The following is an 18,916-nucleotide window of genomic DNA, read 5'->3' on the forward strand; positions in this document are numbered from 1 at the left end:
GCTTTTTCCCCTTGTTTTTGAGAGCTCACTTTTTGCAGTGTTCTACAATGTATTGTAATGTATCACCCTGTACTATTTACATGTGCATTAGGCTACACCTCATTGGGTATAAAAGTAAAAAAAAATATAGACAAGCATCTGTGGCTTCAGCAAATGCCTCAGAATGACAAGTGAAAGACCCAAAGACCTCTATCGGCCGCAGGACACTTCATCTGTTCACTTAGGTATTGATCTGCATTTGAAAGATGATTAGCTTAAAAAAAGTGAAAAAGTGAATGTAGTTCATGGCCATTGACTTCAAATTTTTGAATTGAACTCAACTAAACCAAATGATTTGGATCAGCAAAGTGATTTGTAATTTCCACCTCTACCAGCTTATTACACTACAATTAAAAGCAACATATTTAACCATTTAATTGGGAGGACTCTGGTGCAGTTCTGCCAGGCCAAATAATTACAGTAAATAATCAGTTTTTTTTATGGTTATAAGTTCTTTCAGTTATGTCCTTCTTAATAATGAACACCAGTGAAGGAAGTTAACAAAATCACAAAAATAAAATTTATTACAAAAATATCAAGCTAAAGCACTGAACAAGTTGCACTCCAAATGGCTTCTCTCAATCATGAGTTGCAGTGAGCACATACAACAGAGTTGTGGATGTGTGTTCAAAATGATCTGATCGTTCACAATCACCCATCACGCAGCTCCAGATGTGAACGTGATGTGAGTCGTTACAACGGCTGAACACTGAACTACGGCAGCGGCCCGCAGGACTGCACAAGGTCTGGCTCCCTTTTTGTTTTCTACCATCGCATTTTGTTCATAACACGTTTGTTTGGGTTTGACACTGAATAATAGCGACTCTTGTTCCCGTTACATTATTATGTAATTAGTTACATAGACAGTCAGTTCAAATTCACATCGTATTACTTCACACCCAAACATTTAAAAATTTCTGCATGCGACTTGAGCAACAGATTTTTTTCCTTCAAAAATGTGTATCAGTTTTGCTTGATGTCAACATCAGAATTTGTCTGATATGTAGCTATTTAACAGGAGACAGGCAGATTAAGAACCAAACCTTTTCTACTTAGCCTAGATAGCCTATAATTCACACATAGACTGTGTATAAGAAGGCACTACATCTGCCTGTTTTCACATAATGGGTCTTTTTATTTTAACTATATAGGCTACCTGGGAAATGTTGTCCTTGTTCTAAGAAATATATGTTGGCTGTATACTGCTGTAGGCTATTGGACAGTTCAATTTGAACACATTGTTTTAATTTTATTTTATTTTTTTAAATGAAACATGATTTACATGATTAGGCTCATATTTGGTTAGCATTTAACAACAACAACATATCCCATGAGTCTCAGCCATTGGCCTGTGGTCAGAGGTTCATTGGAGGTGTAGTTGTTGAAGGCTTTTTAAATTATATGTGGCTATTTCTGTCCGGATGTCAGTGCCTGATATTGACATTGGCCTTTTTGGGGACTTTCTGTTGAAGTACAAAGAAATAACATTTAATCTCAAACTGTATAAAAATATATGCCAGACTAATGCTGGGACATTAAAACACGTGTAAAACCGCAAACATCCAATTTGTGCCCAAACAGATTATTTAATCTTACCAAAAAAGAGCCACAAAATAACTCATCATTTAGGACAACTTATTGTTCATTGCAGCCTAAATCTGCTGAAGCTAAGGACTGTGTTTAAGATCAATATAATTTTAATAATGTGACAAGAATCAAAACCAGGATTCGACTGGCAGAATCAGAATGGAAATATTGATTAGACTCAATAAAATCAAAATGACTAATTCCTTCAGTGTAACATGGATGCAGCACATACAAGGGAATGCCCATATTAATGTTTTCACTCTGCTTCTGTCCTGTCTGTTTGTCCGTAAGATGTCTGCTGAGCTCTACTTTGCCAGTGGACCAGATGGGAATAATGCAAGACTACAAGGCACCACAGTGGGGGGCAGTAAACCTTTACACCGCTTCATTAGGGGACAACCCAAGACGATTGGCGTGAGACACACACAAGCACGCTCAAATTACTAATAATCAAATACTTATTGATGATCATAATCAATATAACATATAAAATATTACAGTATTGTCCAAGGTCCCAACCTTCCATTGTTACACAAAATAAAATTGAAAAAGAGAAGAGGTCATGCTTGAAGTTGTTTTTGATTTTCTCTTAGATCATCCTGCTTGTCTTGGGCTCGTCTTTCTTCATTCTTTCCATCGCTATCTCTACAGAACACATGTGGACAGTCATCCCACCTAGCATCTTGCTTGGGGCACTGGTTGGTAGTACGATCAGATAATTATTTATCAGTGGATAATAGTGACTTATGGATTTTTTATTTTCTTAACAGCCAAATTACAAAACAAGAAACAACCAATAATCAAAATTTGAACAGGATTTGATTCAGGGCTGATGAACTCACTTCAGTTGCTAAGCACCAACAATAGGCTGTGTTTCTGCTGCCCTGTTTGCAGTCTAATGCAGTACTGTGGTGTCCCAAAACATTTGAGGGATACTAAATAAAGCTGTGTTTTTTTTCCCTACTCCGCTCACAGTACATCATATGTGGAATTCTATATATCCTGACAGAGTACAACCCAACCAAGAAAAAAGTAAGCTCTGTTGTAATATTTTGAAGCAACAATAGCCAATTTTACATGAACCGATCTGTTTAGAGGAGCAAGACAGCCCTTCAGATAAAATATTTTATTACAGATCCCCTTCAAATAATGATTGGAATAACAATTTGTGTTTCCATACATAGTTTAACATTTTTTAAATTAACATGTACTAGGATTTATTTATGTTATAATCAATCCCTCTTTTTATTCACGGATTAAACATAATTGAATTAAGTTTCTTTTAGGCATCGGCAGGGCTCTCCTTGTTGTCCATATACTGTATGAACTATTGCCGACATTGTAAGTTACATCTCTCTTTATCTCTGTTGGGGTCTACATGTAGGTAACCATATCTTTGGCTTTGAGTATTGTGACCATACTGGGGACATTTTGGTCTGTCATGCACAGCCTGCCCTCCGTAGTACACAACTACAGACACTATTCATACTTTGCTGAAGACAATGACACAGACATTGAGGAAGCACAATGGGCATCATATTATGAGGTGATTATTATTTTTTATTATTATGTATTGTTTTTGTTGGTGGAGGTGTCCATTATAATATTGGTTACAAATCAAAATCTTTAGATTTCACATTTCTTTGTGGAATGTAGTAGTCATTATATGATATCGAACAATCTTACAAACAACATACAGTTTGTGTACCCTGACTTGATATAAATTGTTTAAAACCTTTACACTCAAATAGTCAGGATTTGTGATTCTTGAGGACTGACAATACATTACATTACACTTTTTTTATTGTTGGGTCATAGCACTTATCCATCATTTAAAAGTGCAAACTGGTATTTAGAAAGCATATATCTACAACACATGACCACCAGTTCAACTTTCTGTTACTCTAATAAGCATATTTATTATTGCTTCAGTTATAAACAAATACCCTCATTGGCACCTGTTCATTAAATAAGTATTACTTTATGAAAAAAAGAAAAACATTATGAATTACCCAGTGATTGTTCATTTTGATTGACAGACAAGACTTGTGGCTTTATGCAATAAAATGGTCCATTGGGGAAAATGGAATATTAAAATAAAAACAGACATATAAATAAATAATCTTAATAATGAACACTTTCGGCCTCCATGCATTATGGCACAAATATTATAATCATCTGAAGGTGTAACACATTTCAGTTTGGTCCATGGCTTATAGTATGTGTGCACACATTCTGTTTGAGATATGTGTCTATGTGTGTTTGTCCAGGCCATGGGCGTGACTGTGGAGTCGATCTTCCTGTTCTACAGTTTTGTTGGTGGAATTATTTTCATAGTAATGTCAGCTCTGGCCGGGGCTGCCCTGCGTTCCACTAAGAACCAGGTAAAAAGGCATAAAAAACACTTCACAGACTGTGCTGAGAGCTGTGCTTGTCCCACTCGCCAGGAGAATGTCTCACAATATTTACTAAGCTTAAACAAAGTTGCAACATCACCAGTTAAGTTAAGCATTATAGTGCTGTTCTTTCTCTTCTCTTCAGGCCATTGTAGTGATGACTGCTAGTCCGAATGAAACACCAGTTGAATAACAAGCACGAGAGGAAGGTCTGAAGTGTGATGAATAAGCAGCAAGAAGAAATATGAAGCATACAAGAACAGCAAAGTATTTATCTCTGGGCACAACTGAGTCCTTTATATTAACCACTTCTTAATAGTATGCTGTGGTCATGTATAAAATGCAATACAGATTATTTGTTCTATTATTTCTATTCAATTCTGTTAAGTACAGTCAGTTCTATTACTACTTCCACCATCATGTGAGCACTATATTACCTTCCAAAAGACTCCACAGGATGGTGACATTAAACTTTCCACACCGCATAGACCATTAACTGCTATTTACCCTCCTACTCTCCACATTATTTGTTTGTGCTATACTCCATAGATCAGAACACGTGTGGGCTATTTTTTCTCTCAAAAACAATTAAATTAGTTAAGGGCAGACTTAAATTGAGACAAACTTGCTGGTTCTCTGGTTACAGTTAACATATATCACTTTCTGACAGAGGTGGAAAGTAACAAATTACAATGAATCACGTTACTGTAATTGAGTAGTTTTTCGTATACTTGTACTATTTAAAGTAGTTTTTTAAATCTGTAATTTTACTTTTAATTATGTATGTTTTGTTTAAAGTATTGTACTTTGCTACATTTCTAAAACTCACGAACACAAGTGCAAGAGAACAGCTTTATCATGCAGTGTAAGCTGTGAAAAAATGCTGTTTTAAGTTACTGCTAATGCAAACTGAACCTTTCCTGCTGTAGCAGCTTCACATTAAAAGCATTTAAATAGCAAAAGACAAGTTGACTTTTATTTTGAAATAATCAAATGCAATCTGTTTGTAAGTGAGATCAGCGCTGACCGCTCTCATTCATCAAAAATGCGTCTACACAACAAGACAGTCGTCATTTTCAAAAGTTTTCTGACAGAGGAACGGTTTGAAATATTTCAGTGAGTAATGCAACAGTCAGGAGCAGACACAGTGAGTTGGCCACAGGCTGCACACCTCCACCTTCTCAGCCAGGTAACCAACTCATTTCACTTTCGCTGTTCGCAGACTCATCTTTTGTGCAGCATAAAAGTCAGATCACGACTGCAACAAATAATTATGGAAAATACCAGTAACTGAGCAAGAGTTTGTTTAGCTGCCCCAGACTTCTGTGCCCTGTGGTATTAAAAAGCATCTGCTGTGGTGTTACCAACACTAACTACAGGTGTCTCATGCACAATAACGGCGCAGCTGCATAATAGCGTCAAAATTACCCTAATATATCATGCCAATCAAAGTTACATTTACAATTACAGATTTTAACCATCACTCCTCAGTGAACTGCCTCCTTGGCTGCAGTCTGAGAGCATTCTAGTTAAGTAGGCCAATGTAAGATATTAAATAAATATAATTAGCCTAAGTTGTTTTAGGAGGTTAAAAAAGTAACTAAACTTTTATTCTGAGTAAATTTTAAATGAGATATTTTTTACTTTTACTTGAGTTGATATTTATACCAGTAATTTTACTTGTACTTGAATATTTTTGTACTCTTTCCACCTGATAGGCACCCTATAGAAAGGGTTTATAAGCTGTAACTAATAACTTTATTAATTGTTGATAGAAATTCACTAATACTTGATACATCATCTATCTGCCATTAATAAGAAATACCTTTGGCTTGAGAGGCTGTTGGTTTGCTAGCATGACATTATTTGCTTAGCTTGGTTCCAGACCTATGAATAACTGCACACACTTCCTCAGTAATTCAGATATTGTATTCAGAACGTTGGGATTTTGTCTGATCAGGCCATTGTTTGACCACTTTTGCAGAACATCTGTACCACAATTCAACTATGAACACATTTTCTAACTGCAACCTTTATATTTGTTAATTATTAACCATTAATTACCTATTAACACTCACAAGTGAGAAACCATTTTTATTAATGCATAATCACTTTTAGAACCAAAGACATGTCACTTACTAAAAAGTGAATATTTATATTTATATATATTTACAGTATTTCTCGATTGCTTAATCACTATAACCAGGCTTTTAAACTAAGATTTCAAAACCATAATGCCATTTATAAAAAAGCACACCCCTTTCTCCAAACTATAAACACTGTTTCCCTGTTTTGAGATTTTCAGATTTGTTGAACTGTCACTGCAAAACTCTACACACAAATCTCTTCATTTCTTATTGCCTTCACCATGTGGTCATTCAGAAAGCACTAACATTTAATATTGTTCACTCAAGTCAGCAAAACTTGAGCTCAATTAGCACACAGCTACCCCAGTGAAAACACAAAAAGTCAATGGCAATTGAGCGATAAAAGGGCCCAAGTCAGTAAATTCAGTTTTGGAACAATGGGTCCAGAGACTTGGAAGGAGGAAGAGCATTAGGGAGAGGAGGTGAAGGCCTGTCCCAGACTATTTTGTGGTTGTCTGGTGTATCCATCCATCGTCAACCGCTTATCCTGCGTACAGGGTCGTGGGGAGCCAATCCCAGCTGACATTGGGCGGACAGACAAACAACCACTCACACTAACACCTTAGGACAATTTCAGAGACACCAATTATTATTATTATCTTTGGATAGTGGGAGGAAGCCAGAGCACCCGGAGAGAACCCACACAGACACGGGGAGAACATGGTAACCGGGGTTTGAACCCATGACCTTCTTGCTGTGAGGCGACAGTGCTAACCACTGCACCACCATGTATCGTACTGTATAATACATAAAGAAATAAAAAAATGTTAAAATGTACACATTTGTTGTGTCTTTTGTTGTGTTGATCATGTACATAGGTTTTTGAAGGGGAGAACCACAAGTAGCCTGGCGACCTGTCCAGGGTAACTTGTAGTATTGTTTTGGGACAACGAGGGAAAAGTTTGTTTTTTTCGGCAAGATTAAATGGTTTTGAGTGGAGAGCTTAATTTTGACCTGAAAATAGGACATTTGGTGAATTGGGTGAGAAGTGGATAAAGTTATGGAAAATATCGAGAAAAACTGCAATGGTTCACATCTCCAGCTGCACGACCACTTAGTAGTTTATCAAATAGATTCTGATGTTGGTATACTTACGGTAGTAGTTTTCAAATGGACTGGTGTATATTATAATTAGTAGTCAGTTTTCATACTGATTCTGGTGTATATTATAATTAGTAGTTTTCCAAATAGACTCTGGAGTATTTTATATTTGGTAGTTTTCCAAATGGACTCTGCTGTATATTATAAAAAGTAGTTTGACTACTTTATAAAAAAATGTCATCTATGGTACAGTGACAGAGGAAATGCTGCTGTTTAATTAATCTAATACTACATGACAGTCTACAAGGAAGCTGCAACTTTGAGATGTCACACTAACGTTTCACATTCAAAAGAAGAGGTAACGTAAGAACTTTGTTAGGCAGGAAGTGGTGTTAGATTCGTGTAGGCTACAGCTCACGTTTATTCACAAGCCCGCTGTGGTTCAATCATTTCTGACACACAGACTGTGACTAGAGACAAGCAGCTGGCAGCTATATTTAGAATACGTCAAACACTATAGTTTAATCGCTCGTTGTCATTATCGCTCCTCGACTGATTAACACAGCATTGTCTTTGTGGCTAATTTAGCAACGGGCAGTGAGTGAGTTATGTTAAATAATATTTAGAAATAATGAGAAATGCGAGGACCGTTCACTAGAAGTGACGTTAGCCTCCGCCATTCACATTCATTTTAATCCTGCTGTGACCCGGGAGGGTGCAGTGAAAAACGGGGGGGTTGGCCAGTCTGGTATGAATGTTTTCAGGAGAGGAGAAGTGATAAGGGCTGTTTATTATTATTTAAGTCATGTTATTGGCGTGACAAATTATCAACTCACCATAAACAGTGAGCGTTACCAGGACCCTGGTAGACTCCGGTCAGCTGATGTTTTTTTTAGTGGTGTTGCAGTGTTGTTAACAGATGAACTGCTACGCGCCCTCTGGTGGGCAAACTATGCAACACTCATGACTTGAGGGAAGGATCCTCTATTTCTCATTTTTAATACTCTTATCGGCTGTTATAAACGCCGATGTAGATATATCTGCCAGTAGCTTATATCAGCTGATAATAGCTGCAAGACGATAAATCGGCCGGGCTCTAGTTTTCATATTGACTCTGCTGATATTACAATTAGTAGTTTTCCAAATTGCATCTGGTGTATATTATAATTAGTAGTTTTCCAAATGAAGTCTGGTCTATATTATAATTAGTAGCTTTGAATCCCACCTCCAGCAGCAGTGATAATTGCTTTCAACTTCAAACAGCTGTGTTGTTCACTTCCCGCCGACTTGTAGTGGTTGTTTTTAAATGTGTATATTGTCTTTGTAAATGCAGTAATTGTTTACATGGAATAAGTTTTTCACAAGATTAGTCGCTTTCTGTGTCTTCATTTTATTTTGCAACACTGGACTAGATGTCACAGAAAAAATAAGCACAAGGAAAACGGTGCTGTGCCAGGCATTTGTAATAGTTTGCCTTCTACTGGTGCACTGAAGCATAACATGTTATGTGACCAAACACAATGAAAGGAAAAGGTGAATAACACCTTAAGCAGTCCAGTGGTTAAGTCATTGTCCTGCAGATCCAAAGATTGCTGGTTAGAACCCCGGTCACAGCATGTTGACTTCAATACTGACCTGGGGAAATATTTCTGTAAACACTTTTCATTTTTGACGGCCTAATCTAATCCTTCATGAAAACTTACAAAACTTTCAACACACGGCAGGCGGGTTACAACCAACAGGAAGTCGGCCATTTTGGATTAAATTGTCACATTTGGCGATTTACACACTCTGCACTTTAATGAACTCCTCCTAGAGAATGAGTCCGTGTGACTGTTCGTATACAGTGGTAGCCCATCGATGATTACACGTTGTACAAATGGTGAGTTTTGGTTGACCGGGACAGCCTGTGGCGTGGAGTGGAATATCAATGATTCGCCATGAAACAGGAATTTGTTATAACTTAAATGTACATGCTCACATCTGTCCCAAACTTTGTGATTGACAATGGCTGCTTTATATATATATATTATATTATGTATTAGTCTATAGCATGTGATTGTTTTACACTACAGGATTTAAAAATTGCTGATGTAGCAGTACTTTGCAGCACCAGCGGTAGCAGTCAGCTAACAGCTGACAACTCTCACACATATTTACTACTTATTAATAGTTTTCAAATGGACTATGTTGTATATTATAATTAGTAGTTTACAAAATGGATTGTTGTGTAAATTATAATTAGTAGTTTACTCAGATACTGTATATAAGAAGTGGACGTAGTCATCTTGATGTCACCTGTTGGTTTGTGGACTGCTGTTTTGAAGCCGCCATGTTGATATTTTGCAGCCAGCGGAACCGGACGTGAAGCACATTTGGACGAGATGGTGGAGCTAACAGCCCTGTGTGCACCTAGCTAGCTTGCTTAGCTAGGTGCATCTGTAATTCACGTTAACTGTCATTTTGACAGGGCTGACAATTTTGTCTAACAGAAATTTAACAGCCAACTCCTAATAAGCTTTTTCAACAGCTGTGGGTACGAGTCACTCTAGCCTGATTGACAGGTCGCAATGGTAACGACTTGTCAATCATAGATAATCCCACCCTGAAGCATACTCTGCTTTATGTTCTATTTTCCTCTAAATGGGACCATAATTTATTAAGTGAACATCATATTGTATTGAAGAAGACTTGAAACTAGTGATTGAAGTCATTAGGAAAGTGTTTACTGAGGTAAAAATCAGCTGAGAAGTAGCCTCATTTTACCATTATTATCAAATGGAGCCAGACTTCTTTTTGCAACCAGAAGAGTCGCCCCCTGCTGGCCCTTCAATAGAATGCAGGTTTAAGGAACTTCTGCGTTCGCATCAGTTTGCTGACCGGAAGCTAACATCAACAGGATAAAACATATCGGCATCTGTGTTATTTACACTGAGGACGCTCGGGACATCCCCATCACTTTTTGAAAGCGTTTGTTAAAAATGCTTTGAAAAACAGCTTGCCGCATTAAATGGAAAAGAACCATTGAAAGTGCTTTGAGAATTTATTTGCATTTTTAATTAAGAAAAAATGCAGCAACTTGAACTTCTTGTCACAGTTTCTATTTGGCCAAATTTTTTGTTCTCTCCCTCTGAACATGACAAAAGAGGAGGGAAGACTAAATCATGCCTGCATGTGTGCTAGTTCAGCAGGGCAGATATAACATGAGATAAGTTGATCTACAGGAGAAAGATATGTGAAAGCAACTCAGAATGAGAGCTGCACCACATTAGATTCTGTAGTACTTAGAGATTTGGAATTTTCACCTGCCACCTGAATTTTGTGTTTCCCTTTACATAAATAAAGACATTTCCTCCATAAATTAATGTAGGAAAGGCAGAACAGGAAATTTCACCAGAATGTAGGAAATCAAGTGTTTAATACTCAAAATTCTCATGGGAAGGACCCCCAGACACCCCAACTCATATTTCAGCTTTGATGATTTCTATTAAATACTGTTAAATTATCATCACGTCTTGTTCTAGTGACACCAATATGGTGCATCGCCACATCTTCTGCATCTACAAAGTATTGTTATTTGTACGCATATTGATCAGAACGGGTTGATCATCACATACCTAATATGAGCCCTTATGTCCACTACTTTTCAACACAAAGTGACACCCTTGTATGTTTCTCTTGTTGCAGTAGACGAATGCACATTATCTATACAACATGTAAGCTTAAAAAAAGAATTCTTACAATGTCTCTGTGCGTTTCTCTGCTTACTTATCCTTCTCACCTTTTTTACCCCTGACCAGTTTGCATGCCAGGGAAACACACAGCCATGCTAACTGTGGAACAAGTTATGAGAAGAGAGAGTGTTTCTTTATTCAAAAAGAGTTGTCAGCATATCCAACCATAAACATGTCACCTTTGGAAAACTGTTCTGTATTTTTTTACTACCTGAAGTGTTGAACACCTCTTCTCTTTGGCATAGACTAGGCAGAACATGGATAGAACCTCATGGCTGCCCTAAGTATTTTGAGAAAAGGGAGTCATGTTTCAGCAGCATTGCAGTTCTCAATTGCTTAAAACACTATAACCAGGCTTTTGAACTAAAATTTCAAAACCATAACTCCATTTTTCAAAAAGCACACCTATTTCCCTAAACTGTACACACAAATCCCTTAATTTCTCGGTGCCTACACCATGTGGTCATTGAGAAAGCACTAACAGTCAATATTGTTCACTCAAGCCAGCATTTGTTGAGCTCAATTAGCACACAGCTACCCAGGTGGAAACACAAACAGTCAAAACTGATAACACACCAATCAGAAGCTTCAATAGATAGATAAAAGAGCCACAGTCAGTTCATTCAATGTTTTGGAACAATGGATTCAGAGAAATATGAAGGAAGAAGTAGCGGACACCAGAGAGGAGGAGTAGGAAGAGCAGTATGAAGAGGTGGAGGAAGAGGAACGGTAGGAGTTGGAAGAGGAGATGGGATAGGAGGAAGATGAGGAGGTGGAGGAGGAGTAGGGAGGAGGAGGTGGTGGAGAAGGAGGTAGAGGATGAGAATTTCTGGCCTGTCCCAGACCAAAGACAGGATGCTGGGGCAGAATAATTTGTTTTTTGGTGTGTTGTACTGTACTGTACACTAAAGGAATAAAAAATGTGTAAATGTTTACATTTGTTATTCCTTTTGTGTTCTTCGTGTAAAAAGTTTTTTGAGGGAGAGAACCACAAGCAACATTACTTTTATCTAGTTTTTGTAGTACTGAATTTAACTCACCAGTGTGTAAGATTGTGTTTTAGTGTGTGTGCTTTTGAGGGCTTGTGTGTGAGGATAAAGTTTGGTTTTTCAGCAAGATTGAATGGTTTAGAGTGGAGAGCTTCATTTTGACCTGAAAATAGGGTGTTTGGGGAATTAGGTGACAAGTTATGGATTTGTGTTTAGAGTTTCAAGAAAAAGAGGCATAATTTCAAGAAACATGTTTAAGCAATGGAGAAAACTTTTAAGTACACACATTATGATACCCTACATATTGTCCTCACTTAGAGGACAGCATGTGAGACATATCACTAATAAATATATCTGTAAACAGAGAGAACAGGGAGTGCAATGTTAGTCAAATCATGACATGTCTGTACCCTTCATTTGCAACTGTCACCAAGTGACAAAAGGCATTTTAGTTTTTTTTTGTTTTTATGTTTTAAAGGTATGTACAACAGGGTCAGGTGTAGGAATTAAATTGTCATATATATGGAAAAAAATCAAGTTAAAATACATGCAAACATATATAACATTCATTATGTTTCAGTGGGTTCAAATTGCATTTTTAAATGTAATACAAACATCATAATCAAATTGATATTATTATTATATAATTATATATAATATTATGATGATTTAAAAGTTGCTGTGAAAATCTCAAAAATCCCCCAAAAGTGTCCATCACATCTTCATATATACATATACACATTGTGTATCAAACATAAAAAATAATATATTTTCATGAAGACAAGATCAGCTTTTCTATCAATGTTACAAAATGAGCAGCTGTAATTAATCTCTCATTCAAATCTATTCTAGTTTACACACCATATAGCATCCCATGAACAAATGGAAACAATGACATGCATCAATACAGGAATGAAATTCTGTTAAATGTTTAAATCATTTGATTTATTGTTATTACACACAAAACAAACTCTTGACATCCTCTAAACAGAGAAAATGGCTCACATTAATGTGAAAGGCAACTGTTTAACAAAATTTTTGTTACTGCGGATTTAGACTTGCAAAAGGAAACCTCATGATTAATTAAAATGTACGCCAGCTGAATACATGCACTCTGGGGCACTTAATGGAATGGCATCAAAATGTCAATCTGACAAAGAATTAGCTACCAACATTGAGAAAACAAGTGGTGAAAACAAAACCATACTGTTGCCTTTCATGTTTATATATGGCTAACTTGTTAGCAAACATTTGCATATTTACAAATCCAGCAGATACGGAGCAACTTAAAATTTGTAAATAGACACTTGCTTACTTACATCATTCATTAGGAGTCATGTTTCTGGAAACCTGGCAATAGTTAAGTCCAATATTCACTCTTATTCAGCTCTGTTTTTGGTCTCTACCAATCTCTCTTTAGCTGCTTAATGCTCCACTATGTTCACCAGATAGTTGTTAACTGTGTCTGTCTGCTGTTTGGTGCTGGACAGGTAGCATATAGTTCATTTCTTTCTTTCCCCCTTGTCCTTATTTGGAATGCCAGATTTTCATGGAACTGCAGTGTTATCAGGGTTAACTCCCATTGTTGGCCTCTTGAGGGCATAGATACCCATGAAATCTGAAATTAATCTCAAAACTTTATCTCAGAAATGTCCTAATTCTATATATTTGCGAAATGTGGAAGGACATTTTCATTGTGCAGAGCAATTAAAAACAAACCAACACATTTGAATGATACTGGTCTTCAGTGACAGGACAATAAATGTCATGTTGGTGGCATCTCCTCGCTGTCTCAAATTGATGTAGTAGGGGGCTTTTGAAAGTCACTCCCAAGGACACAGCGCTGGTGAACACGCATGTGCTCTGTGACACGGTACTGGCGAGAAAAGGTCATAGGGCAGCGGGGGCAGGGGAAGGGCCGTACGCCAAGGTGACTCCGCACATGTCTATTCAGAGAGCCTCGCTGGCTAAAGGAACGGTCGCACAGAGAGCACTGTAAATGGTGGTGTACAGGAGTTGACAGATGAGCTGATATATTTGTTGGCAAGCTCGCTGAAAGGGTAGAAGGTATGCTGACAGACAAGGTAGATGACACAGAGGCTTGTACAGAATCTGGCACACTAGGAGGTGAACAGACTGTCAAGGTAGTGGTCTGGTTCTTACCTTCCACAACCCCAGCTTTATGTTTAATGTGAGCTCCTGACTTGCTTTGCTCTTTACCAACAGATTTTCTTTCTTTAACATTTGTTTCTGCACCCCAAGATTTAGACCGAGCCTCATCTAAACTCTCAGCCCCACATTTTGTCCAAGCTGTAATGTTTCTACTGTCAACCCCTGCTACAGATGTTGCTTCATTCCATTGCCCAAACCTATTTCCAAATGTGTCCTTGTGGCCGAGTGCATCCCTTTTTTCTCCTTCGTCAGATCTGGGTTTGTAGGACGCTAGCAACTCAGCAGGTTTGGCGCTAATGTCTAGCAGTACAACCTGGTCTGTAGTCCCTGTAGCAAAGTGTTGGCTCAAAGGACTTTGAGCTTGAATGGCAAAGGTACCAACCTGCTCATCATCATCATCATCATCATCATCATCATCACTGGACTGACCTGATTGATCAAGGTGGCTAGGGTGGGAGTAGTGGTGCTCAGAGTCTCCATGTGATAAGTGAATGTTCTCCTGTGGTAGGCAGTGATAATGAAGCTGGCCACGATATGACTGCCCCACAGCACTATACGTGGGACCAGACATGTTGTTGTCCACAGGTATTGTAAAAGTAAAGTGTGGCTCTGTGGTCTCAGTGCCTGAGGTCTTTTCAAGTTCCAGAGGTGTGCAGTGTTTAAAGGCAAAGAAACCGCCACTGACATCATCCAAACATGACTGTGGTGTGCTGGAGACAGAGAGATAAACATCAGTCCTGTATCTTTTGTCTGTCATAGCTGTGTCTTTGTTGTTTGGGTCACGTTCATGCTGGCAAGAGGCAGCATCATTTGTGTTTGTCTTGACTCTGTGCAAGTGTGGGTACCAATCCGTCTTAGGTCCGAAGAGGCTACACTGCCTGTCCTGTCCATCCATTTCAGCTTGACATCCACTTGAGTAACTGTGTTTGTCTTTCACTTGTCCCTCTGGACACAAATCTTGACGATGAGAGTCACTTCCTGTGTCTGAGTCCTGTTCAGGAAGTGAAACTACAGCTCTCTGATCTTGTGAGTAAATTGACTGCTCCTCTGCTGCAGTTTCCATCGAAACAATGCAGCAATCGGAGAAATCCAATCGCTGCTGTTTGGAAGCGAAATCATCAAAGCTGAGATCAGTTCTATACTTTAATCCTCTGGTGAAACTGTGGTAATCCTTATTCACTGGAAAAGAATCATCCCTAAAATGCTTTGTGTGACCTGTAATGTGGGATAATCCATTGCCCATATGTTCATCCTGATCTGTGTTGCTGCTGTTGTAATCCTGTTTTAGGATGTCCAATTGATCTGCATTGGATTTGTAACATAAATCCTGTCTTGCAAACTGATTTGATCTATCCTTGTTATCCAAACTTTGTGTTCCAGTGTGACCTTTGTGTTTAGGGGTAATACCTTCAACAATGCTGTCTTTGTCTAATTGTGAGTCAGGGTCACCACTGGAGCTGATTGTGGCCTGAGAGACAGGGAGGAAAGGAGGCACTGTAGACCCTCCTGCAAGGCGGAGCATATCTGCTCTACTGATGTGACGTATGACAGGAACTGCCCCACAACACGCCTGTGGTGGTGAGGAAGAGTATGAGGAGGAGCACTGTGAGGGAGAAACATTGTCCCGAAGGTGGGAGGTTGAGAGACAAAGGGGAGAGTGATGTACCCGAGTCTTGTCGTCTTCTTCTCTGTTAGTTTGCTTCTCCTCCGCTTTACTTTTCAATGTTAAACCCATCAACTCGGCTCTGCTTGTCTCTTCCTCTTGCACCTCAGCAGGGCAGAGTAAATACAAGCTACTCCTGTCCTCACCAGTTCTTACTACCTCTTCCGCTGCACTCTTCTGCCAAGTCTCTGGTTTTACAGTGCCAGATGAACAAAACTGATCCATTTGCACCTCTGTGTCCATTCTAGACACCCTATGCATTTTAGCGGTGCGAGGGATTTTGTTAATCAAATTTTGAGGTGAAGTTGCTTGCCTGCAGGTACCTGTATTTACACTACATTCAGCGCTTTGACAGGCACCACAACAGGTGCTTATATTGCTTGCATCTTTTCTACCGCAGCAGTTTTTACCATTTTTACTGCTACTTCTACATGGATCTATTTCTATGTCTTTCATACAGAAACCTTTACTGGCTGTCTGCATTTGAATTTCATCACGTGTGTCCACATTAGCTGAATATTGATGACCCTCACCCTCTGGTGAATTTAAACTGCAAGTACTGTTAATGACTTCATATGGCTGATTCTCAGGCTCGGTGTAAGCATTTGTATAATCTCCAGCATTCACCTCATTGTGTTTCCAAGTCCTCAGAGCCTCCTGCAGTTCATCCATCTGCAAGTAGCAGGCAGCTGTAAGCAGACTGTAGCACTGTTGCTGGTTATGAGTGTGCGGAAAAGCCCCTGTGTAAATGTAGTCCAAAAGAAGTGCCAGTACAGGGTCCGACAGACATGGAGCCTTCAGTTCCACCAGGGCACCAGTAGAAGACAAGATAGATGCCAGCACTGGACTAGAAGCTGCCAGGACACACCTGGGCGAGCAAAGAGCAAATAGATGTGTGATGCTGCATAAAGTCATGAACATTATGCAAGACATACAACTACCAATATAAACAACAACGTCAAATATTTTGCCAATATGTAAGCTGCTTGTGTTTCGATTGGAAAAAAAAACGTTTTTGTTGCTCACCTGTGTGCTGGGTAGAGCTGACTCGGGCTCTGTCTCTGTGTGACCACACAGTCACAGAACTGACCACGCTCTCTCTGGAGGTTTAGACTTGCCAGCAGTGATGCTGCGTGGGTACTAGCTGCCTGTAGAGAGGGTGTCACCCCGAGAGTACAGTGCTCTGTCAATAGCAGTCATTGCTGCTTAGATGAAGATCAATAAGGACACTGAAAAAGAACTCTATTCAAATAGTTTGTGTTAACTTGTTTCGTTTTACTCGTTTTCCTTTCGTTCAGTTACATCTAGAAGTGTTCAAGCACGAAGAGCCCTCTCTTTTATGCTACAAACATTTATTTATATGGTTTACCAGTTTTATTTTAACTACTGTGTAGTTTAGAAACAAAATTTAAGCAAACTATTACTTGATTATTTTAACTTATCAATAAAGTCATAGCACTACATAGTCATTACAGTAGTACACAGTGCTTGAACATGCAGAAGAATCAAATATTCTCTTACCTCCATATTATAGTTGGAGAGGAACAACAAACGCCCTCTATCTTGCGGTGTGCAGTGTCCTACCAGGCCTTGCTTGCAGTTGAAAGGAGAAAAGAAACTCCATGGAGGCTATATAGTCCCAGTCTACTATCTACGCACAGTCTCATTCGGAAAGCAATCACACGCTTTTCATATTGGGAGCGTGGCATGACGCGGAAGGACAGGTGCTTATAAGGAGCACTGGCATCTAACGTCAGAATTTCCATGGCCTGTTATGGAGGGAGATTGAGACCATCCCACAGAGAACCAACAGGAGACCACAGAACTGTTGCAAATAGAGCCAATATTTCTATTCACATCACAAAAAATGAAATTCTTTAAAATATAATATAAACAAATATTCAGTACATTCTAAGTTGTCATTATGAAAGGAAAGTCCTTTCTTGTCTTTCTCCTGCAGGGAGGTCAGAGGTCATAGTCAGTTACAAAATAGTCTCTAATAAACAGTGAGACTGAACTGTGGAGTTAAAGATTGAACACATGAAACCCCAGTTGACAGAGCAGAACAGGTGTCAAACTGCATCTGTTATTAAAGGATTATTTGGCTGAATTTTTCAACTTGGAGTCTCCATCAGTCTTTCTAGTTAAACACAATCTGTGATGTATTGTATTTAAGCATTTCTATCTGCTTTAATTCTACAAAGGAAAGCTTCTCCTGTGTTGGGGACTTTTTGACGCCCCCCTGGCTGACGCTTTGTTGACAACTCCATAATAAGCCATTTCTCCACCCTTCCACACCATGTGCCTGTCACGCCTCTTAATCTCTGTAGCTTTCTAATGTTACAGGCACTCGCTGTATACAGGGCAGTAGTACATTGTCCCTGGAAACTTTGCAATGGAATTACTACAGCAACACACACCATCACATACTGAACCATTTAAAATTAGTCTTGTGGCACAAATTACAATAAGTTAATAATAACTTTAACAATAATTGTTGCTGCTAAATACAAATATACATAAAAGATGTATATCATATACTGTATTATGCAAAATACTTATCATTTTTGCAATTTATACAAAAATGAAGCAAATTACTTTTTCTGGTGTGACATACATTCAAAAACCCAGACAGAACAGATTGAAAGAATAATTAGTTCATTGTAAAATTAACCAATTTAACAGACTCAACCAAATCAATTGTAATTTTTTAAAACTCTCCATAGTATTGTATTTTCCCCATGTTATAGTGTTATAACTATCACAAGTTATATGTATTTCAGTGCTTTCTGGGTGTGTTATTTAAGTTATTTAACGTATATTGTATTGTGGCCACAATACATATATATACGTCCCCATTCATTCAAAACATTCAGGTGCACCACCCTGTATAAAAACAGCCAAGCAGTAACTAATCACATGCTCAAAAAATATTGTCTCTGACTATTTCCATTCACTGGGTGCTTGGTGACATTGCTCACGTACTGTACCACTTGTGCGAGTGAGGGTCTCCCTTGGCACACACGCACACAGCTGCAATCTTTGGAAGCACACATCATTCTGGGCCCGTATTTATAAAGGCATCTAAAGGGAAAGGACCAAGTTTAAAAGGTAGTTTAAAGAGATAGTTGCAAACGGTAAAGTTTTC

General features: G+C 38.5%; 2 protein-coding genes across 4 annotated transcripts; one reads left to right on the forward strand and one right to left on the reverse strand.

The window, feature by feature from the left end:
• Positions 1 to 636: 636 nt before the first annotated feature.
• Positions 637 to 4,984, forward strand: LOC119890340. Of its 3 annotated transcripts, none has more exons than XM_038701573.1 (7): positions 637 to 783; positions 1,918 to 2,040; positions 2,220 to 2,331; positions 2,602 to 2,658; positions 3,011 to 3,172; positions 3,897 to 4,010; positions 4,168 to 4,984. In XM_038701573.1, the coding sequence occupies exons 2-7, from the start codon at positions 1,952 to 1,954 to the stop codon at positions 4,213 to 4,215; spliced, it is 582 nt and encodes a 193-aa protein (XP_038557501.1). In that variant the 5' UTR covers positions 637 to 783; positions 1,918 to 1,951; the 3' UTR covers positions 4,216 to 4,984. The 3 variants fall into 3 exon arrangements, with proteins under 3 accessions (XP_038557501.1, XP_038557502.1, XP_038557500.1); XM_038701572.1 differs by having other exon boundaries at positions 638 to 783; positions 2,220 to 2,324; XM_038701574.1 differs by lacking the exon at positions 2,602 to 2,658 and having other exon boundaries at positions 2,220 to 2,324.
• Positions 4,985 to 13,387: 8,403 nt separating this feature from the next.
• LOC119889774 lies at positions 13,388 to 17,418 on the reverse strand. The gene is made up of 3 exons (XM_038700584.1): positions 17,290 to 17,418; positions 16,795 to 16,916; positions 13,388 to 16,636 (listed from the first exon to the last, which is right to left on the reverse strand). The coding sequence occupies exons 1-3, from the start codon at positions 17,293 to 17,295 to the stop codon at positions 13,726 to 13,728; spliced, it is 3,039 nt and encodes a 1,012-aa protein (XP_038556512.1). The 5' UTR covers positions 17,296 to 17,418; the 3' UTR covers positions 13,388 to 13,725.
• Between the last annotated feature and the right edge of the window lie 1,498 nt (positions 17,419 to 18,916).

This window comes from Micropterus salmoides, unplaced genomic scaffold (genome assembly GCF_014851395.1).
Source record: "Micropterus salmoides isolate LMB-PRFRI ecotype aquatic unplaced genomic scaffold, ASM1485139v1 Ms_hic_scaffold_6, whole genome shotgun sequence".
Classification (NCBI taxonomy): Eukaryota; Metazoa; Chordata; class Actinopteri; order Centrarchiformes; family Centrarchidae; genus Micropterus; species Micropterus salmoides.